Source organism: Nerophis lumbriciformis, linkage group LG11 (genome assembly GCF_033978685.3).
Source record: "Nerophis lumbriciformis linkage group LG11, RoL_Nlum_v2.1, whole genome shotgun sequence".
NCBI lineage: Eukaryota > Metazoa > Chordata > Actinopteri > Syngnathiformes > Syngnathidae > Nerophis > Nerophis lumbriciformis.
In genome coordinates, this window is record NC_084558.2 from 10389447 (window position 1) to 10413518 (window position 24072).

Sequence of the window (24072 nt, forward strand, 5' to 3'; positions counted from 1 at the left end):
TGATTACTTCTATGTGTAGAAATCTTTATTTATAATTGAATCACTTGTTTATTTTTCAACAAGTTTATAGTTATTTTTATATCTTTTTTTTCCAAATAGTTCAAGAAAGAACACAACAAATGAGCAATATTTTGCACTGTTATACAATTTAATAAATCAGAAACTGATGACATAGTGCTGTATTTTACTTCTTTATCTCTTTTTTTCAACCAAAAATGCTTTGCTCTGATTAGGGGGTACTTGAATTAAAAAAATGTTCACAGGGGGTACATCACTGAAAAAAGGTTGAGAACCACTGCTCTATACTATACTAGAATGTTATTTCATTAAGATTGAAAACATGATTCTGGAATTAAAGTTATTTTGTATTTTAAATACATAAATAAAAATGGGGTTGTCTAATATTCAGGGTTATCTTATACAGTAGAACCTCAACTTACAAGTTTATTTGGTTCTGTAACAAAGCCCTTAACTCAATACACTTGTATCTCAAATCAAAATCTCCCATTGAAACAATTTGAAATCAAATTAGTGTACCATGCCCTTTAAAAAGAAAAACAACTTCCAAATTAGAAACATTGTATACAAAACAATATACTAGAATGTACTACTAACAACTACAGTAGTTTTATGAAATAATGTATTAATAATGTAAAACATTAATCTTTGAGAGTGGACGTCTACAGTATCACCTTCCAGCTGCTTCTCTGTCAAACACACCATCAGCAGCTTTTCAATATTTTAATGGATACATGTCCACTGTTTAGATACTATTTTAACATTTCTGGCTGGCGTTGGACTCGTTCTGCTTCAGTATGGTGCAGACTCGCAATGGTACGCCCCAATTGCTTCCCTAAGAAAGTTACATGCACGGTCATGTTTCTGATGATTTCTTTCCTTAATTCAATGAATATCATCCACTTCTTCTGCTCAGCACTGTCATTCTCACTCAATTTCTTCCTACCTTTCTTGGAAAAAACAAAGTTATCTCTATAATGCTGGCAAATAAGACCAGATGTTTTGGGCGGATCTTACGGGGTTCACTGTGACATTTGCTATGCCAAATAATGGCGGAGATGCGTGTAACCCAAATGTTTGCTTGAAATATAAAGCATAACAATTAACAGAGAGACATCTCTAATCTCAAAACACTCTTAAATTGGGACATTCTTAAGGTGAGGTACTACTGTAGTTGAGTAAATGTACTTAGGCCTTGTTCACACTGTAGGTCAATTCCCATTTTCAACCTGTATCAGATTTTTTCATGTCAGTGTGATCAGTGCAATTCAGAATTATTCTAATCCGACCCAGGCCTTTTTTGTATGTAGAAATAAATCTGATATAAATGTGATGTGTCCTCAAGGAGAATGCTAACGCTTAGGTCGCATTCATACGACCAGAACGTCATCAAAAAGCAATACGTTATCATAATTATTTGCCACAATAGATGGTTACAAAATAGTTGACAACTCAGCAGAAAAAAGGTGGAAATAATGTTTTTTAGGAACTTAAGTGAATGTTCCACCACTTCTAGCTCTGAGTGCTCGCCCACAGACACGCTCTTCAAGCAGATATCGAAGCAAAATATCCCATAAAACTGCGAGAGCCAAAATACTTGTCCTCGTCCTTCTTAATCTTCTTCACGCAATAATTTGGTTCAGAAAATGTTGATTTTGATTGTACAAAATCCTTGAAATTGCCACAAATGCGCCAGTACTGAGACTGACTAGAGCTGAAACCATTTTTACATACGTAAATACTGCAGTGCATTTTTTTTTCCAAAGATCGGATTTGACACAAAAAATCTGAACTGAACATTCAACCTTCCAGTGTGAACGTCGCCTTATTTTTGGGCTAAATGTCTCAATTTCTCCAACAGAATCATCCAGGCTCTGGACTCTCACCTCTGCGCGCCATATGCGGACTGGACCCCATGGATCCCGCCCCACTGGTCCCGCTGCCCAGCTGGCCAGCAGCCTGGCTTCCTGATCCAGAACCATTTCGCTGGAGAAGGGGCGTAGGAGCGGCTGTGGGGTCTCGAAGCTTTGGGTTGCTAAAAATATATTTAGATGCATTTAGCGTCATGTTTGCTGAAGCACAGACATGCTTGTTTGTGTCTCATTTGAAGAATCAAGAGTTGTTGCGGATTTAGACAACACTATATAGTTTATTGGTTGGATTACAGTGATTTAAACAAGAAAGCATAGAGAAGAATGGGGTGATTGAATGATTGAATGAGAGCAGACGTATTGTACTGCTTCTGCAGGATGACTGATTGTGAAAAGACAAGACAAGGGGCCTGAAAATGTGACTCCTAAAAGTATAAAAGACGCTTAAACTGTTATCTCCCCTTCCTCCCCAGGAGCAGCAGCGGCAGCAGAAGACAAGCAGCTCTTACCTGAGTTCGTCTGTGTGCTGCGCAAGAAGCTGCTGAGCGGCAGCTAGCGCAGCGAGCCCCTGTGCCAAGTTTTGGGAGCTGTCAGGCCCACCCGTCCCCACTGAAGGAGCTTGCGCAAGGGGCTCGGCCGAGGGCTGCGGGACCTGCCCGGCGCCGTGTCCCTGCTGCCCTGGAATCTCCACGGGGGGTAAAGGGGGCTGGAAGGCAGGTGAGGTGTGCTGCTTTCTACCTAAGGTGGTGCTGCCTCTACGGAGGGTGTGGTCCGAATGCTTGTTAGGGGTGCTACTGGGAGACGGCGGTTGGTCAGAAAGTGAAAGCGACAAACAGAGAACCACAGGATTGATCAAATCAAAAAGAAAATGATTTCACCAGGAAAAATAATTACCGCCCAGAAAGCAGCCATTGAGAACAGTGTTACAGATTCTATTTACAAGTGAGATTAATCACAAGTTGTAGACATAAAAAGTGCACATATTTATGAGAAATTGTATCAGGAGCTGTGTATGAATTCTAACCACCCTTGAGTGTAACATACAAGCCAGGAAAGTGTTGGTTTCAGCGTGATATTGTGTTGAAAGTGCTGAAAAATCAAAAAACCTATTTAAACAACATTTGAGATGTTTACTTGTCTTTGCGTGTTGTGTCAGTCTCTGGTCCCACCAAACTGCCAGGTCGCTTCCTCTCAATAGTGCCACTGTCATAATCCAGGTGATTAGACGCAGGTACAGGCATTGCAAACATGCCTGACACATTGAAGTCCACATCTGTCAAATAAAAATAAAAAAACATTTTAGGTTTTATTAGGATTCAAAAATACGGGTCTAAAGTAGGTAAGCTGTTTGCGTCTGACCAACTACACAAGCTGGAACATGAGAGGACTGTGTGTCATTGGTCTTAAAGGTGCGGCTTGATGCCAATGCAAGAAACATGCCTAACACACATGTTTTTGAGTAAGAAGCCTGCTGACCTAAAAAACCTCAGGTATGGGCAGGAAGTCATGTTAAGAATTTTGGTAGATGCTCCCAATTAAACGTTTGTTCTTTTTGAGCATTAACATAAAACATAAAAGGTGCATTAGATGTTTAAAAGTCACAATATAATGGTGGTTACATTAGGGACATGCTTAATAATCTACACAACAACTGTTGCCAAATTGTGTCTTAAACCAATTGAGGCAAAAATTAAGTGCACTACTTTGCTGCAAATAGCAGAGGCACTGTTGATCTAGGCTCGACTAGTTTGCAGCCTGAAGAAGAAAAACATGATATCAACTGTGATCTACAGTCACACTATGGCTACAGCTCAGGACAGTGGTTCCCAGAATGGGCCTGGGAGGACGCAGCGTGATGAAAGGGGGACACGAGCAGTTAGGTTGAGTACGACGATAAAAAAGGGGAAACAGTAAAGCACTAATTTTGGGAGAGGACCTCCTACAAAACGTAAAAGAGATCATGTTTGTCACAGCCATCTGGCAGAGTTGTAGCTATGTCACAAATTCCTGGTGTCTGCGACGACATGTACGTGACCACGCACGCTCTGAGGCTAAGCTGAAACGTGGTCACGTGCACCAGCGCGCATTACAGCAGGTGATTGCAATGGAGACAAGCATGCAGACGGTGCTTTAAAGCGTTCATCAGACATCATATCAAATTGTACCTTAGCATCCGACAGCATGAAGTCGACCAAGTTAAAAAGCATTTAGAAAAGTACTTTGGAGGATTTTGAGTTGTTGAAGAAACGTCTCAGCTGTCATGCAAAGCAAGGCACATTTAACACAACACAGCCGTTTTGCCTTCAAATGCTTGATTAACATTTCGCCTGTTTCAGTTTGGACTTAAGTCTGTGAAACCTGCATAATATTCTTGTGTCGAGATGCCAGCAAATGCTGCACAAATGGGCAGTGCAACGATGGGTGCATTGTGTGACATACACCTCCAAATACTCAAACTGACGGCGACTGCGGATCGTTAATGCTGACTGTTGGAATGCATCAAATTGTTTTAACTACAATAACTCTACTTCTCTCTTGAATTACAATTGTTTACTCGCGATGAGAAGGTAACAAGCTAAAAAAAAGTTGTGATTACCCACAGTTGATGTCAAGTCAGACATCAACCCTTGAGAAGACAATCTGTAAAAGCAGAAGTACATTTAGGGGGTGGGGGGCATTTTGGTCCCAAAATAAAATTAAACAATAAAACCCATTAAAAATAGGGAAAAAGAGCTAAAGGCATGAAGAGAAAAAGCTGGATGTTCCAAAGGGGAGGCACACATTTTTTTGGGGGGGAATTAATGCCTTATACCTAGGGAACATTATTCTGCTCCAAACGACACTGGCATTAAAACAGAACATACCATTACATTTATATGTACATAATGCTTTTGCAAATAATGATATTAAATACATTGGATATTGTCAAATAAGTGTTATTTTAGTATGTATACAATGCAAAGGACACAGTCTAAAAACCTTTCTGGAATGCATGACAATTCTTAAAGCTGTGACTCTTCATCCTTGGTGTCAAATAGCTGGATAGAAACAACCTAAACCTACCCTCAGGAAAGAACCAGTCCGCATGCTGGATGATGGGTTCTATGATGGCCACTACATGCACTGAGGTAGCTGCAGCCATCTCTGCCAAACTCCTGGATGTCCACATGGAATCAAATACATTTTAAGAAGCAACTCAGGTGTTAAATATTTCCCATCATCATCATCTTTTACTTACCCTTCGGTCTTGGCCCAAAGCAGATTGGGTCCAAGAACAATGGCGATGTTGCTTGGAGTCATTTTATTTACATCGCTGTCCTGAGTCAGTTTGGCCAGGAACTTTACAAGATACCTACATCCAACATTCATGGTCACTAATGCAGATGTTTTGCTAATGTATTGTTGAAACAAGGGTGAGGCGGCTTACCTCAGGTTGTTTTTGTTGTTCTTTGGTAGCTTATCGCATACAATCCACAGGGCCTGAAGCCTCTTATCTGGATCCGATACGCTGTAATAATTGAAGAACCTAGCTTAGCCATGTCAAAAAATTAAGTACTTCTGTCATAAGTTTGTTTCAACAAAATAACCTTGCCTGCATGCCTGGGACCATTCATCATAATGCTGGTGGGTCATTAGAGGTTCAGGGAGTTCCCTTAGGTAGGACTTTAATGCTCCTGAAATCACACGTTCACAAAAATTGTATTATAAATGCTGACTTAAAACAAAACCGGTCAGGTTTGTGGTTTTGGTTATACCAGCAACAGCATGGGGGTCGGAGTAGAACTCTTCCAACTGTGAAGTGGAGCAGTCCAGCGCCGCCTTAAGCTTCTTTAGTTTAGATGCCCCAGCTGCAATTCTGAACAGACCCTGACATACAAAAATAAACAACCATGATCACTAGCAAACAACAACAAAGTGTCTGTAATCCCAGTTGCACATAAAGAAAGCCACTCACTATATCAACCACTGCATTCAGCACAGCACGCTATTTACATTGACACGTAAACAATGGCTGTCTTCAGACCTTAACAGCACATAACAGATTCACCAAAATACTGAATAAGGCTTTTCAGATGAAATAATTTATTTTTTGCACACAGCTAGAAATCAGATTTATGAGCAGGAAACAAGTGAACTCTATTGTATTCTAAGTTTGTTTTCGAAGAGGGAAATATCACAACCTTTTCATCAATCATCATGTCGATTGGCCTGCTCTGGGAACAGCGTACAAGTTTCCCTTGTTTACAGTTTGTCTATCCGCTCATCTGCACCAACCTTCATGTGAACAAGCTATTTCAAGCGCTCTTTCAAGTTAGCGGAAACACTAATTGCAACCACGGCTCCATGTGAGTTTTAATGAGCTACGTCAGCATTTATTTTACTAATGACAGCAAAACAAACCAATGAGCAGTCAGTTTTTAAAGGGGAACTGCACTTTTTTGAGAACAGATGTTTTTTTTTTTACTTTTTTATGCATTCTAACTCGTAAATAAACAATAGCAAAAGTCAGCTAACAATAGATGTAATGAATTTTGATCTGTTCCGCATACAAAATGCTCTAGAAAACATAAAAAAAACCCTCAATCAACACAATATTTAGTTTTTTTTGGCATTTCAAGCATTCAGTGGCACATTGATTTTACAGACACATCACGTTTGTTATTTCTTTCAGACACAACAACTACTACTACTACTACTACTACGACTACTGCTAGTCATGGCAGACTTCATGAGAGACAACAATGACTACTTTGTGACAAATGATTATCAAGAATCTTATATGTTTGAGCTTAAATATAAGGAGGATGAGCTCTGCACTTTTTTGAAATGTTGTCTATCGTTCACAATCATTATGAAAGACATGACGACAGATGGATCTTTTTTTTTAATGCATTCTGAATATTAAATACATTCGATCAAAAGTTCACTTACAATGGAGCTATGGGAGTTGCTCTATTCTGCCCTTAAAAAAACTTAAAAAACATACAAACACCTCCGTTGGATTTTATATACATGATGTAAGTATATATGTAATGTAGTAACATACACATTTATAATAACATTTCATATTTACGTATTTTGGTCATTTAAAGCATACACGATGCATTCATTTCAAAAACACATCACAATGTTAGCTTTTTTATTCATTATTACTCACTGCAGACTTTGAGAGCCAACAAGCATAATAAAACATCCCTTACTGTATAAGGTCTGCTGTCATTAGGATGCAGACTGTAGGATGTTCATATATTCCCGTTTAGATAGATAGATAGTACTTTATTGATTATGAGGAATGACTCATAATTCTTGCAAAGAAAAGGGAGGTAGAGTCAAGCGTATTTTTGTGTCATTCTCGCCATTACCGGGTCTAAATTGGCTGTCAAAGTGTACCAACTTGTCGGAATGCGTCCTCAGCCTTCTGCTATTCAGATGAGAGGCATGATTTATGATCTACAATAAACTTCCAGGAAGCAGGGAAGCGAGGAAACAGCTCAACAGTCGATCATGTAAACATTACACACAAGCTAGTGATCACGCCGCAGCTATAAATAGTTTGTCTGTGTTAGCGCTTATAATAACAATAGCCCTAATACTTGCTTAATATTCAAGTCACGAAATGGAAATTAAGTGTTGTTGGTGCTTTTTTATTGGATTTTATGGGCGGAATGAGGACCTCCCATTTGCTCTGCCGTAAGTTAGAATGTATTTAAAAATTCCATCCGTTGTCATGTCTTTCATAATGATTATAAACAATAGGCAAAATTCCCCAGAAAAGTGCAGTTCCCCTTTAATAGATGTAGCTCTAGTTAAACACTAAGCATCATGCATCAGTATTGCTAATTGCTTAACACAAAATACAAAAAAACTTGTAAAACAATCACTTACTGTACAATGTCTGCCCTCAGTGGAATGCTGACTGATGGTATGTTCATATTGTCCCGTAGAGATGAAAAATTAATCATAATCCTCACAAAGTGTTAAAAAAAAGTTCGTGCAAATGAGCGTCTTTTGTGTCTTTCTCGCCATCTCCGGGTCTAAATTGGATTTCAAAGTTGACCATTTCTCAGTTTATAGCCACAACCTTCTCCTATTCAGGTGAGAGGCATGATTTATAATCTAGAATTAACTTCTACCAATTTAGAAGCGAAGCAGCACTGGATCAATATGTCAATATAGCAGCATAATCTAGTTAGCTCTCTGTGATCAATGCACCGCTAAATAGAGATTGTCTGTGTTGCGCCTATAATAGTGGCGCTAATACTTGGTTAATATTCAGATCACGAGATGTAAATAGAGTATTGTTTCCACTTTTTATACGGTTGTTTAGTTATTTACAAGTTAGAATGCATAAAAAAAGAAAAAACGTGTGTTCTTGTCTTACATAGGGATTGTAAATGATAGGCAACATTTAAAAAAAGTGCAGTTTCCCTATACTTATTCGATTCTTTAATAATGCAAAAGGAGGAAACAAACTGGCAGCTAGATCATCTTAAAAGAAAGAAAGGACAATTTGATCTGTTGTGGGAAAAATTCTGCATGACTAATAAAAAAAGATAATTAGGAATATATTTTATGTCATAAAATATGACATATGTTTCTAACAGGAAACATGGAAGCAGAGTTTGTTGGAAAAGGAGCTGCAGTTGTCATTTGTGAGTGTAAAGTATAAACTTGCATATTTTGAATGAATGCATTTACCGGTATATGAAATGCATTGCTCTGGTTTCTACTCCAAGAAGTCTGAACAACATTAAAAAATACATCATTTGTGAAATTTGGGCCACTTTCACAAAGTGTCATAGATTGGTTCTGAAGAACAACAGTTTGGAAAAGTGAACCTTAACCATCCCCACATGTATACATTTTGTGTCCTTCTCTTTCCATTTCCACAATTATTTGCTGACCGATCAATGAATATGGTGTCAAGCTCCACCTTTTGGTACTGTACCATGTGGTTTGTCCCCCATCAAAGGAGAAAAGATTGAAAAGCAGCAACAAAACAACACATTTTGAGCAAAACCTGTCAGTTTCGACAACTCCACACTACTTCAGCCGATTACCTCTTCTGTCATCCCAGTCTCTAACAGCATCATGACACAGGCCTCTATGGGCAGGGCTATCTCCCTCCCACTCCTTTTCAGGTGTTCATCCAGCGCTGTGCCAAAGGCGGGTTTCTCCATCCATGTGTCTGAGAACAAAATATTAACAATTTTTGTAACTTAGTGCAACAGATGCTACATCATTTAACTTCCCAATTGTATGAACAATTCAAAAAACAAAGTAGAAATGCATATATGGAACACTTGTCTTTCCCATAGGTGTGTAAACCCGGCCTGGAACTGGTCTGGATAACATATCCTGTCAGAGGTAGAGTTGTTCTGATTCCAACATTTTGGTACAGGTACCAACATGTATTTCGAAACAGTACTTTTTGAAATAAAGAAGAAATTATTTATCCTCATTTGTCCAAAAATAGTCTTTGTTGTTTGTTACCAAGTCTGCCATGATTGGAACACACATAAGCGTATTGTATCCGAAAGTAGGAACACACGTTGTCGGACGTGTGCTACTATAGAAATGGAAATCAATGCGCGGAAGAAGTCAGTCCCGGCATTGAATAAAATTATCAAAATAAGGTAAATATTGAACATATTACATATTGTTATGAATGTGTCAGTTACTACATTATACATGTATATAGACTTGCAGTGTGTATTGCAGTTGTCTTAGAGGGCTTTGAAGGCTATACCAATGACATCTTCCAAGCGTTTATTATCATCTTTAAAATCCTAATAAAAAAAAGACGTGTGTTCTTGTCTCTCATAATGATTGAGAATGATAGGCAAAATTCCCAAAAACTGCAGTTCCCCTTTCAGGGCGATTGGTGTAGAATGAGGAAGTGTTGTTGTGTCGGTGCATTGAAAACAGAGCAAGACTTGTGCGCTTGTGCACAGGTGTCAAACTCAAGAACTGGAGGCCACATATGGCCCGCCACTTCATTTAATGCGGCCCACAAAAGTCTGTAAATATTTGTGCGTCAATAAGGCATTTCATCTTTTTTAATAAATGTATTTCAATGTTGACAGAAAAAAAGCAATGCATGCAAATTTAGTTTTTAACTCAATATTATTTGATCCAACAAACTATTTTAAGTTATTTTTCTTCATTAAAAAGCTTTTCAAATTGATTACAATTCTTCAGCTTGTTGGTAAACAATGATAATAATGAAATGAAGGGGCAATTGTGTAACATCATGAAGCGGTCCCCTGAGGGCGTCTTTAACTGTGATGTGGCCCACAATAACAATTAATTTGATGCCTTTGTGCTAAAGAGAGGATATATTGTTGTAATTGAGCCTTTTGATGACGTAAGGTTTGTAAAAAAAAGTTAAAAAGAGTGTCGGATTTTGTCTAGACGCTACAGAATTTATGCCTATGGGCATGACAGGGGAGCTAGTCAAGTAAGTTTTTTCAGTCAGTCTTTAAAATAATTGTGCAGGTCTCGATGCTTGATTTTCAAATATATTGCCTAATTGGAAATATATATATATATATATATATATATATATATATGTATATATATATATATAAATATATATATATATATATATACTGTATATATATATATATATATATATATAGCGTATTTTTCGGACTATAAGTCGCAGTTTTTTTCATAGTTTGGCCGGGGGTGCGACTTATACTCAGGAGCGACTTATGTGTGAAATTATTAACACATTACCGTAAAATATCGAATAATAGTATTTAGCTCATTCACGTAAGAGACTAGACGTATAAGATTTCATCGGATTTAGCGAATAGAAGTGACAGATTGTTTGGTAAACGTATAGCATGTTCTATATGTTATAGTTATTTGACTTTTACCCTAATATGTTACGTTAACATACCTGGCACATTCTCAGTTGGTAATTTATGCTTCATATAACATACACTTATTCAGCCTGTTGTTCACTATTTTTTATTTATTTTAAATTGCCTTTCAAATGTCTATTCTTGGTGTTGGGTTTTATCAAATAAATTTCCCCCAAAAATGCGACTTATACTCCAGTGCGACTTATATGTTTTTTTCCTTCGTTATTATGCATTTTCGGCTGGTGCGACTTATACTCAGAAAAATATGGTATACATCCCGAAAGGGACAAGAGGTAGAAAATGGATGGATGGATATATATATATTTATACTGTATATATATATATATATATATACCTTTGGCAAGGAATGTTTAAGGCACCATTTGCAAAGCGGTGCTTAACCTTTCTTGTTTGCTTTGAAGCCAAATTACTTCCAATATTGCACTTCCTGCACCCTCTTAATAAAGGAGTAAAATTGCCGCTTCTGCCATTCTCCTTCTTTTGTCTTTTTTTCCCCTCTCCTGGCCCATTTCTCCATGTTGTTTCCGCTCTCTGTGTTGGCTCACGAACCATGCACAGGCTCATATTACCGGCAACATAATTTGTATGAAAGAAAAAAATACTGGTATTTTTCAAAGGCAGTATAGTACCTTTTTTAACTAGTTATTACCCCAGTACTTTGTTAATACCGGTATACCGAACAAGTCTAGTCAGAGGTCAACAAATAAGCGAGAAGTGATTGTGATTGTGAAAGAATGAGAGAGGCCGTAATGAGTCTCACATAGTGCTCATTAGAATAATATGTTGTAAAAATAATGTTTCTACTGTTTAATGTTAGGCTACAAGTATTTTGCTGTTAGCTGTATTTACCTTGCTGGGACTGGATGGTGGGCAAGACACTCTCCAGAAGAGTGAGAGATTTTCGGTGGTATTCTGCCTGCGCTTCTAGGAGCTACAGGAAGAGAAAGAAGAAGAGAAAATGATGAATGCTGCAGAATAAGACAAACCAAACAGGAAAGTAAGGCTGGCCTTCACTCTGCTTTCAAAGTGACACGCCAGCTGTGAGTATTCCAGCAGCATTCAAGCAAATATATTTTTCATTTGTCAAGCGTGTTGAATCACTGCACTGCACTCACCGTTACAAAATAGCAGGCATAGTCTCCTTCTTTTGAGAAGAAACTGTACATGTCTGCAGCAAGCTGGTCCTGGTATGAGAAATATACAGTGTTAAAAGTGCAAGTGTAATAAGTAGGAACTCAGTACAATGAAAGTCAACAGAATTTAAAACGTATCCTGACTAAAATACATTACATAAATGCTCAGTAATGTAAGCTGCAATAAGCTGTGCACTATGTCAGCCATAAAACTTCCTGCTATACATGTTGAGGAGGAAACACAAGGCTCTAACGCTTCCTGGGCAGAAAACCACACACACATCCTGCAGCAAAGGGACATTAAAACTCACCAATGACCAACACAGATAGACTTATGCATTCGGCGATGACAAGACATTTTTAATTATCCGACTGCATCAGCAAACCTGGAGCAGAAAGCCCAAAAGGCCTTGGAATGTTCATTTGCTGTAATAACTTTTTTACAGGAGAAATGTTTGGCCAGACCCAGTTTCTTCTTTTCAGTCCTAGGACGCTATAAAAGACCACTGGCCTTCATATTCATTGAGGAGTCACCTGATCTAGAAGTATACGAGGCTGTATAAGTCACACGAATGCTATGTTGACAGAAGGGGTTTCATGGCTGTATTATAGCCCAAATAGCTGGAAATTGGTGGTTAACAAGAACATATTGTTAATACCTTGCAAAGCTCCACTTTGTTCATGGCCTCATCCAGCTCCTCCTTGAGTAGGTCAGCCTTGGCTGTCAGTGCTTGAGTGTTTGTTCCTGAGATTATTGACTTGGTCGCCTGCAACCATCTGTGTTTGGACAGACACACATAGAAGGATTAGCTTGTCTTCAAAAGTAACTTCATAAGTAAGGGTGCACTCAGATTCAGGCCACAGTGGTAGCAAGTGTTAATACAAACCTTGCTCTAGCAGAATCATAGTCCAGCACCAATTTAGCCAACTGTTTTCTTTGTTTCAGGATGTTGGGGATGTCCACCTACAGAAACCAATCAAAAAGAAAACAATAAGACAATAAAAATCTGTATCCTGATGTCAGACATTTGTGTTAACACGAAAGTAGGAATATGACTGATGCCCAGCTGCTGTTTGAGGTCTGACCTCTGCAAGTTGGCTGAGTGGATCCAAAACGTCTTTCTCAATCTGCAGCTCATGTTGCATCAGTTCGGATGCCAAACGGCTCTCTGCATCACCGCAAACCTCCATCATCTTCCTGTCAACACATAATAGTACATAAGGGAAAAGCATATTTAGGGTGTGTTCTAGATATAATTTGTGTTTATATCAGCACAATGGAGGGCTCAGAAAATGACTATACCATGGATCCTCAGTAGGTTGCCCGTGGTTCACATGTGCCTTGCCAAAGACTTTTATGTGGCCCGCCAAACATCACCCAAATAAGGAAACATTTCGTCCAACAAGAGAAGTGCTCATTCATGCGGTACTTTTCAGAATGACGCAGTAGTAGAAGAAGACGACTCAAATAAAGAAGAAGAATATATTTGGTGCTACCTGCTAGGTGGCGGTATGTATCGTAACTCTGTACGAATTAAAAGTTTTTGACAATAAGTGTTTCCTGCTTCATGCATTTACTCTTGTAATTCAAATGAAAGTGGTCACAAAAGGCGAAGGATCCATCGTGAAACCGGAGATACAGACACGCAAGGTACCTCCACGAGCCCGAGGATTGTGTAATAATATCGCGTTAAAAGGTGAGGTGGGGAAGCATGCAAAACAACCCCACAAACTAGAGTCATGACTAATGATAGTGCTAAGAAGCAGAGCTTGGAGACCGTCTTATGTCGTTTGTTAAAGCAGGGATGTCAAAAGTGCGATGAATAGCCTTATTAAAACATTACTTGCACATACTGTATGCCATGGCCAATTAGGCCAATGAGACAATGTAATGTATACACGCCACTACCACTTACAACCTGACCCTCAAAAATGCTGGTTCTTGGACAAATGCAATTGAGCACCTTTGGACTATACTAGCGTATATGCTTTTCTTCTGTTTCTATTCCATAACTGAATGTCACATTGTGTTACTGTGATTGAGATAAATTGAAAGTTGATGCAAATGCATCAGAATATCATCCAGTGCATTTTCTCTTCACCATTATTTCCAGACAGAAGTGACAGCTAACTAATTTCAGAAACGTAAACAGATTTTTACATCCCATTTTATGCATTTGGCTTAGCCACAGGGAATGGTCGGATCTTCAAGACTAGGAGATGTTTAAAGAGGAACTGCATTTTTTTCACAACAATATATAACACATCACGACAAAGTTTTTCAAATATTTTTAATGCATTCTAAATATCAAATAAACATAAATAAAAGTCCGCTTACAGCGGAGCCAATGGGAGCGCCAATACTCCGCCCACAAAATCCGATAAATAACCATTCAGAAAGCACCCACAATACTCAATTTACATTTTGTGACTTTAATATTTAACTAAGTATTAGTGATTTTGTTATTATAAGCGCTAACGCAAATAAACTATGTATAGCGGCAACGTGATCACTTCCGTGTGTACCTATGTTTACATCATCGAGTGGTCTGCTGCTTCCTTGCTCCCTATAAATTTCTTGTTGATAATCTATCATGTATCTCACCTGAAAAGTAGATCGTTGAGGATATAATCCGACAAGTTGGGACACTTTGACAGCCATTTAAATCCTGGAACTGGCAAGAACGACACAAAAAGCGCCTGTTCCAAAAAAAAGTGCAGTTCCTCTTAAAAGTCCCACAATGACTATTTGTCTTGAATTTGTGACCTCATCCTTAACACTTCCTGAGGAACAGCTGGCCTGTAAAGCAACCTTTGCCACTGAGAAGCTAATGATTATCTGAAGTGTCAATTAATGATGGACTCACCCTATTAAAGAGTCTTCTCCGAGCTGGTTTCCCCCTTCTACCATTGCCTGAGACAACGCTGTCAGAGGAAGCTTTTTCTGCGGCGAACATGAACAAGTGTGGAAGAGGCACACATGCAAACATTGATTAGTTTAAAACTTACACATAAACCATTTTTAAAATAATCAGCTATTCAATGCTATTTTGCTATTCAAAAGTGTGAGATAGAGGCCAATGGAAAGGTCATCAAAACTTTCCATTGAGTGAGTAGTGGTACATTCAAAAAGTCAGGAAGAGGAAGTGAACTTTCTTAGAAAATTGGGGGAAGTAAATGTTGTTGGGATACATGAGGCAACCAGGAGAAGAGAATCTATCAAGTAAAGTGTTGTGTCCCGGAACCTTTGAACAATGCAGAATGTCCAACAACCCGTTCTAAAGGAGAAATAAACCCAGTTGTCATGCACAGAGATTCTACTGGAAGTGAATGCGGAGCAGAGCAATGAGGTAGAGGTGAAATACTTCATTGTTTTCTTTTACCTGACCATTTCCTGTATAGAGGCGTGGTACGGACTGTAGTGCATGTTGGAATGTATGGGGCAAAAAAAACACAGAAGATACATCATGTCTATTGGGATAGTTCTAGGGCATTTGCAATAAAAAAAGGTGCTGCAATGCTAACAATTTCACTTCCACAGTTATTCCAAAAGTAGACTCACATGTCTTTTCTCAGCATCTGCGCCAATATGTCCCTGTAGCCATGAGACCATCCTTTTGTGTGTGTTGTGGGACACCACACGCACCAACTCCATCCGCCGTTCAATCTGTGCAGAAGACAGGATGCAACAATTTTGAGTTACATTGTTGTTTATCGCCTTCAAATTATGTGTAATCCAGGGTTAAGTGCTCGTTGGATCATATTTTGTTCAGTTTATTCCGACATTTAAATGTCACCAGCACTGCCATAGTAAAGCAACACAGTAATGTGTTAATGGCTAATGAGGTTGAGCTCAGAGCATAGATTGGATTTGTAGCTGCCTTGAGGGGTGTTATAGAGTTCAGCGTTCAACCGTGATTGATAAGACTGGTCCCTGCGAATGTTATCTTTGAAGCGCATGGCTCATCGGAAGCGCTTCCATAGCAACACTCACTGGGCTTCGCACAGAACTGAGACGTTCATTACTGTTTAAAAAAGGTTTCAAAGTGACACAGGCTTTCTCCTGTCTGTGGCCAAGCGACACAGATGCACTCTGTGTTTGAGATATAATACTGTCATTGATGAGCTGGGAGTCACATCTATTCAGGCTGGATGCCAAGTGAAGCTGTGCACTTTCCTTGTGATGCCAGGTGCTTGACTGAGACAGCCAGTGTCAACAATGTGCACAACATTTCTGTCACTTTTTCGGCACTAAATAGGAATGGAAATTATTTATCAATGATAATCTTGGCAGTGCTTAACAGACACACTACTAAAAAGGAGAGAAAGCTGTGCCTGTAAGGCGGCATCCATGGGCATCAACTGAAAGTTTTAAAACAATGTTCCGAATATACATAGGAATTGGGCTGGGTGATATGGCCTTTTATTAACATTTCAATATTTTTAGGCCATGTCACAATCCACGATATATATCTCGATATTTTGCCTTAGCCTTGAATTAACACTTGATGCTTCTAAGCACACGAGTATGATGATTCTATGTGTCTACATTAAAACATTCTTGTTTGCATTAATATATGCTAATTTTAACCTTTCATGCAGAGAGGGAAGTCACAACTAAGTCAATTTACCAAATCTGTATTTATTAAACAGTTATTAAGCAGTGGCACAAACGTTCATGTAATTTCAAAACAGAAAGTGCAAGATTGTCAGACATTTTAAAACAAGCTATTAGTGCACTTAAGAGCATGATGTCACTACGATGACATATCAAAACAACACTAAATTAAATTGCACTTTTTGTACAGAACGCCACTACAATATTTAAAAACAAATAAAGTGCACTTTTTCGCATGATATCACACAAGATATTTCAAAAACTGTCAAATAAAAATTAGCTGCAAAATAGGAAATCAAATAGTGTACATCCTTCGCTATGTGGTAGGTTACTGCGGACGTTATCTCCTGTTCTTGACTATTTTTTTCATCCGGCGTTGATCTGGAAATGGAAGACGCCAGGCTCAATTGGGTCAGTGCTGGTTGCTTCGACATTTTGTGGGTGTGGCACCGGCCGGAGATGTTGACATGCAGAGTTTCAAGCACTCTTCATTCTCTAGCGGGTGACTTTTCAAATGATGGTACAAATTAGTAGTGCTGCTACTTTTTGTAGCAACACCTTTGCCACATACTTTACATATTACGGTTGTCTGCTCAACATCTTCCCGCTTGAAGCCAAACCACCCCCAGACGATGGACCCAGTGCTGTTTTTCCTGGAAATTAATTTTTCTTCCTCCATTTGTTACCAGATTTGCACCTTCTCTCTCTCGTATTACCACTCGCACCGCTTCGCTTGCACCACCTGCCACAGCTAACTTTACCCATGCCGCTACCTCTCTGCTCGGCGAGGGCGTATGGCGTTGTACGCGCGACAGTATGTAACGTATGTAAGAAGGTGCGCTTGTTTTATCTCTCTGTGAGAAGGAAAGACAAGAAAGAGTGAGAAAAGCCTGTAGTGTAATGCCCATAGCTAAAAGCAACTGCGTGAGAACGTATACTCTAATACTCACAAAATAGTCATTTTCTACATCGCACAGAGACAAACCTGCGATATATTGAGTGTATTCAATATATCGCCCAGCCCTACATAGGAACATTAAGGTCTGGAGGGCACGCAGAGCAGAAACACATAGTGACAAATGCAAAAGGGAGGATCAACCAAAATACCAGACAATTGTGTTCCAAAAACAGAACAGAGCCGGAATTCCACAGCAGATATCAGTCTCCCCATCTCTTTTTTGCCTCCCACTGTTTTTGTGCTCTTACGTCACTCGCGACCGATGGTGGCCTCCGGCATTCCCAAAACAGCTGGGTCAAATGCAAACTTATCCAACAGAGGGAAACAGAAAGAGAGGGAGAGAGAGAGACATTCACAATATAGGCATGTTGCACTGGTAGAGCTGAGTCCAGTTAGCAAAAAACACAGTAGGGGATTCCCATTCCACTGGGAAAAAAAAGTTTTGTATCATTTGTGCGTCATTAGGAAATGTTTTACGTCAATGCCATAGAAGAAAGCACAGAACACTATAGCATAATATACTGCATGTCATAAGCAGTTAAAGGGTAACAGCAGGGTGTGTTCTATTAAACAAGTGGACAATCCTATGACATATTACAGGCCAGGGAATCCCACAGCAAGACAGAGAGGGTGCTTGTCTGGTTGCGCCTGTTTGTTTACTGGTTTCCAAGAGAAAGGTGTGGACAAGTTTGAAATGAAAAGCAAGCATGACACACAGGCTGGTTTTAGACAATGACCTATTAAAGGCACTAAATATCTGCCGTTTGCATCAAATTAGCTGTGACATGAGTTGGTTGACTGCCTACCTACCACGCTGCACTTACATTTTTGAACGCACACTTTTAACATTGCACAAGTAGACTCCTTGTTGCTTCCTGAGTAGTTCTGTGGTTTCCCCACTATGGCTATTAAGTGGAGCATCAAGAAATGGACAGCTGGGAGACTAATGTAACAGAGTGGTTGGGTAGAACAGTATACCATTTAGAGAAGCCAAGAGTGACTAGACTACAGAACAATAATGGCTACAGTTAAGTATAGCCATCCATTTTCTGATGCTTATGTTGGAGACTATACCTCCCTGCTTGGCACTCAGCATCAAGGGTTGGAATTGGGGGTTAAATCACCAAAAATTATTCCCGGGCGCGGCACCGCTGCTGCCCACTGCTCCCCTCACCTCCCAGGGGGTGAACAAGGGGATGGGTCAAATGCAAAGGACACATTTCACCACACCTAGTGTGTGTGTGACAATCATTGGTACTTTAACTTTAACTTGACTACACGACACCTTAAACTGGTCACCAGTCAATTACAGGGTGATTGAGAATAGGGTACACAGTGGGAATAGATGCCATGTCAGGTGCACAAAAGTGAACCACAGTCCTACGATAGGGCAAAATTGAGGGCTAAGATGGGTTCATTAATGGGGGTGTCAAACTCTTTTTCATTGAGGGCCACATTGCTGTTATGGCTGCCCTCAAAGGATTACAAAATTGCCTATGCATTTGATCATTATATTTTTTGAAGTAGAAATTTAATAATAACTTCAAAATCACAAGTCAAGGTGACAGTATTTATTTTATTTTCACAAAAACGTATTGGAATGTATGTTAATATAATGTTTGTCGCATGATCAAATAATATTAAAGTTAAAAGACATGCAATTGCATGCAGTACATGCACATTTTCTGTCAAAATTGAAAGCTTAATATTAACAGACATTTAGTAAGAAAGATGAAGTGCTCTATTGACACATTATTTCTTGGCTTTCGCATAAAACAAAGCGCCAGACCTGGCCCCGGGCTTAAAGTTTGACACATGTGGGTTGCACCACACTAAAGCAATCCCCAGATATGCAAATATGTCCACTGTGGCCTATAAGCAATATAATGGATAGCATCTAGTGCGTCGTTGTAATGCCATGACATCATCTGCTAAATCACAGAATTACTGCTGGACTTTGATCTTTTAGCGGTAAAGAACCAATACTGTGGTACCTCAATTTCCGAGTACCTTAATTTATGATTAATTTGAGATACAAAATGTCTCTCAACTTCTTATGTTTTAATTTGCTAACATATCTTGCGTTATGAGCATTTTCACAGTCGGTTGAAGTTAAATTTGTAAAAAGATTGTACTGTCTGATCAATAAAGAGTTAATATACTGGTACACGTTGTTACACAGATTAAATTGAGTTTAATTCATTTCATTGCGGGCCTGCTTTAAGATATGAGTATTTCGAGTTACGAGCTTGATCGTGGAATGGATCGTACTCGTAAGTTGAGGTACCACTGAATTTAAAAACAGCTATGTTTATGGCATGAGCAAAGTTATCATTTACTAATCCAAAAGGAGCTGCTCATGTAAATGTTTTGTTTTAACTTGGTTTTTGACATTATAGAGAATGACTGTCAAGCAGCATTCACACAAAAATGCACACATTACTGTTGGCAAAAACAAAATATTTCTGGCCAGCACTGTAACAAAATTGTCAGCAAAACACAGAATATGTCTGCTATCTTTTAAAACAACAGTGTCATATGAAGCTTGACCCTCTATTCGAACAAATTTACTGTGAGGTGATTCTAAACCCTCAACAGCTGATTCCCAACAGAGGCAGTTCAGTTTCAAGTCAATTGACACATTTGTCAGACATCACAGCTGTCAAACTTAAGACGTCGCCCACCACATAATTTTATGTGGCCCGCGTAAACCTTGATTTCATGTGCGTCAATAAAATACTTCATAGAAAAATAAAATTCAGACAGAAAAAAAAAAATTACTGCATGATATTGCGTGTCTTTTAAACCATAATATAATCTGATTATGCGACAAATAGTATATTATATACTTTACAGTACTACGAACAAATTATTTTCAATCTAAAAATAAATATTTGCTTTTGTCACTTTGACTTATGATCTCAAAGCAAGTTATCCATCAATTTGTAAGAGTAAAAAAATATAATAATTAAATGCATAGACAATTTTGTAATATCATTAGGCGATTATATTCATATATATTCACAATCTGAGAGCATCTACGACAGCAATGTGGCCCTCAATGTAAACAAATTTGACACCCGTGCCATAAAACATTCACTTCATTGCCTGTGGTTGACCACATGTTTGCTGTTTTATGTCATCCAATTACCTCTAAACTATTCAAAAATGTTTGTTTTGTATAAACAAGTTGATGTTTTCACCTGTTCAGAGAGAACTGTTGAGATTACTGTACTGTCGGTCTTGCCAAAGCAAAAACCAGCAGACTTTGTTTGATTTGAGTCCATGACACCATCCAGTTGCTCACAAAGAGGCTTAAGCGCTACAATACCTTCACTGAACAGCCACAATCTGGTGTTAACCCCACCTTCTTCCCCAGACAGCCTCAAGATAGCCGCATAGGCTGCCCGAAAGACTGTCTGCACCAGAGGTGTTGACGTTAAAAAAAGAGAAGATACACAGCACACCCACGACTACAGTGAACTCTGGCCAGAGTGCTGTCTTCATTGTTAGTGTGGAAGTGTTTCACAACTGTATCAGTCAACAATTCTCAGTCCATTAATGAGGTGAAGAAAGGACAAAATAAGTTGATGATATTGAAAAAAAATAATGGAACCACTAAATAGGCAATTCATATAATGTTTTCTTTTTACAATGTAGCCTTGGTTTGTAGTCTCTGTAGTATATGCCGGGAAAAAATTAAGCAGTATAATGCATGAGAACACAATATATTAAAACAAATCAAATTAATACATCATAGGTCAGTGCTTTCAAAGTGTGAGGCAGGCCTCCTCAGCTAAGTGGCTGAATACGTCAGTGGAGGTGCAGTACAGAAAATGCAGGTCATGGGGATTCCAAAAACATCTGAAAACCTCCATCAACATTTTATATACATTCTCTATGTGTGTATGTAATGTAGTAACCCAAACATTCATAATGCCATGTAATATGTATTGTATTTTGGTCATTGCCAGAAAATTTACTTTTGGACGCATTGATTTCACTGAACACTTAACAACATTCGTTATTTCCTTCAACAACAACAACTACTCGTGGCAGAATTCATAAAACAACAACTACTTTCGGACAAACGATGATCCAGAACCTTATCTTTCTGAGCCTGAATATACGAAGGATGAGTTACAAGTTTTAGAAGGTGAGCCATAAGCAAATCCAGCTCTACAGAAACATTAAGCACCATGTAGCAGTATTGCTAAGTGCTAAACAAGAAATACAAACATAACAAAACAAACCCTTACTGTACAATGTCTACTCTCACTGGGATGTTGACTGATGGGATTTTCATATATTTCAGGACAAGATTTGTCATCATAATCTTCACTCGTCAAGTAAAAAAGAAAGAAAGCCGGGAGCAAACGGTGTCTTCGGGTATAAGTTGTATTTCAAAGTTGACCAACTTCTTGACTTATGGCCACAACCTTCTACTATACAAGTAGTGAGAGACATGATTTATAATCTGGAACAATCTTTTACCAGCTCAGAGGCAATACGGCAGATCACCGGCTCAGTATGATGCTATAGCTTGGTTAACATGCAGGTCACGGCATGTAAATGGAGCATTGTTGGCGGTTTTTGGATGTCTTTTGGAGGGCTTTATAAGCAGAATAGATTAATCCAATTAGCAACATTGTTAGCCACCTAATGCTTGAGTTTTCTTGCAGTTCACAATACACAAAAAAGAGAAACAGATATGTGTTCTTTTCTCACTCACATAGGGATTGAATTAACAGCAAAATTCCAAAAAGTGTAGTTGCACTTTAAAAGGCAAAGTTACTTGAAAATAATTTTACAATGCAAACTTTGAAACCCCCAATCATGGTTACTTCTGAGTAAATCCCTTTGTTTATTGTTGTTTTAATTAGCAGACAGAAGAATTCCAGATTGTAAAAAAAAAAAATACCTAAAAAAACAATACATAGGACAAGAAATATAAGTTGGTAAGGCTTGGGTGGAAATAAAAGTTACAGTAATTACAAAAAAGTCTCACTGTATTTAATTTCTGTTTTTTTATAAAGTGTGATTGGGGAAGCGGGTTTATAGGTTTTTTAAGGAAAATTTACAGGTGAACTTGTAAATAACATTAACATGAAGTATTTGGAGACTTCAAAGAATTTTGTAGCAAAATATTTTCAAGCATAATCGCGGCCAACACACTAACAGATGCAGCCTTTCCCTGGATGAGGTAAGAGCTTGTCACAGCTTTACCAAGTAGATTAATAGTTTACCTGTAAAAGGTCATCGCTGAGAACTTCTGTTTTCTCCGCTCTGTGGGTGTGAAAGAAAAACAGAAAGGGAAGAGATCAGTACTGTCAAATAGAACACAGTAAGGGTAATGAGCAATACTGCAGAAACACTGCTGTGTAGTGAACTTGAACCAAAACAGTGCCTCGGGAGACTCAGCAATTCGTGACACAAAACATCTCGAGGTTATACAAATGCACCATCAAGACAATAAACATGTACCACAATATGTCAGACATGTAAGACAATACCAATGCAAGAAGTTTAGCACAGGTTTAGACAGCAGAGCTCAAATTATTTTGTTTTGCCTCAGCTGCAGTTGGCCTGCCGTGACTCATGCAAGACATCAACACAGCAGTGCCCTGCCAGAGCCTATTAATAGTATACTAATAGTTGGGCCTGGTGAGGTCAGACAGATTAGATTCACTTAAAGGGAGAGGGCGAGGGAAATAGCTAATGCTTGCTTAGCAACACCTTCACATTAACTGGTGACTTTAATGGCTAAAAGCTGAACCGAATGAAACTGGTCGAATTCAGAGTTATTTGACAAAACGCTGATTTAGCAAATTAGCAATGGATACCTGAAGCAGTTGTGTGCAAATCATACTTTGTGCAAAGCTAAGTAAGAGCACTGACATTGTATAACATTTGCATAATCTGAATGACTGTTGAGGTGATTGGTTGTGGATGGCTAATCTTTTATTTCTGGACCCAGCTCCGCTAATACATTATTTATTGGCCAGGGGTGGAATACACAATGAATGTTTACATTTAAATGTGTCATACAAATATAAATACCACCAGAAAAGCCATGCTCTATCTCCCAATAGTAAAGAATCCTATCAATAAAAATTCTGACTCCAGATGGTGATCCAAATCACTCCAAAAAGGCAATATCACATGTTCCTTAGCCCATTTATTGTATTTCCCATAACTTTTTAAACTATGTTACTATTGAATAAACCAACAAATTATATAAATTTACCCTTCTGTCAGTTACCCACTCTTTGTCTCTGTGGGTGGGGGCGGGGCTGATAGCATACACACACAGAAAAATTGAGCCTCGTAACGTAAACGTAAGGTAACGTAGTAGAAATGATCCAGATCACTTTTTCCTTATCTCATTTGTGACATTTTTTAAAAGTTTGCAAAAAATCCACCAACAACCTTTTGAGTTAAGTTGCTAACTAACTAATTAATTAACTATCTTAAAAACAGACACCGTCAAATACATAACTAAGGTTGGGCTTTGATGTGAACCGGGTCTTACATTCAGATTTTCCCAGAACCGTCCACATTTTTAAATGTTGATTCCTAT

The 24072-nt window shown here is 38.6% G+C and overlaps 1 protein-coding gene across 11 annotated transcripts in view; it reads right to left on the reverse strand.

The window, feature by feature from the left end:
* The window catches only part of arhgap17a (Rho GTPase activating protein 17a), a 44183-nt gene that overhangs the window by 4230 nt on the left and 15881 nt on the right, over window positions 1-24072 (reverse strand). For 4 of the 11 annotated variants that reach the window (XM_061967418.2, XM_061967416.2, XM_061967424.2 and 1 more), the window contains exons 2-19: window positions 22739-22778; window positions 15479-15583; window positions 15300-15332; window positions 14784-14860; window positions 13003-13114; window positions 12804-12880; window positions 12576-12693; window positions 11899-11967; window positions 11633-11714; window positions 8951-9078; window positions 5645-5756; window positions 5482-5563; window positions 5317-5397; window positions 5128-5241; window positions 4953-5044; window positions 3024-3162; window positions 2399-2683; window positions 1905-2053 (exon numbers count right to left, since the gene is read on the reverse strand). In XM_061967418.2, coding sequence (XP_061823402.1) covers window positions 1905-2053; window positions 2399-2683; window positions 3024-3162; window positions 4953-5044; window positions 5128-5241; window positions 5317-5397; window positions 5482-5563; window positions 5645-5756; window positions 8951-9078; window positions 11633-11714; window positions 11899-11967; window positions 12576-12693; window positions 12804-12880; window positions 13003-13114; window positions 14784-14860; window positions 15300-15332; window positions 15479-15583; window positions 22739-22778 — 1895 coding nt within the window. The remainder of the gene's footprint in view (window positions 1-1904; window positions 2054-2398; window positions 2684-3023; window positions 3163-4952; window positions 5045-5127; window positions 5242-5316; window positions 5398-5481; window positions 5564-5644; window positions 5757-8950; window positions 9079-11632; window positions 11715-11898; window positions 11968-12575; window positions 12694-12803; window positions 12881-13002; window positions 13115-14783; window positions 14861-15299; window positions 15333-15478; window positions 15584-22738; window positions 22779-24072) is intronic. The other 7 variants (XM_061967419.2, XM_061967417.2, XM_061967423.2 and 4 more) reach the window with 5 other exon arrangements.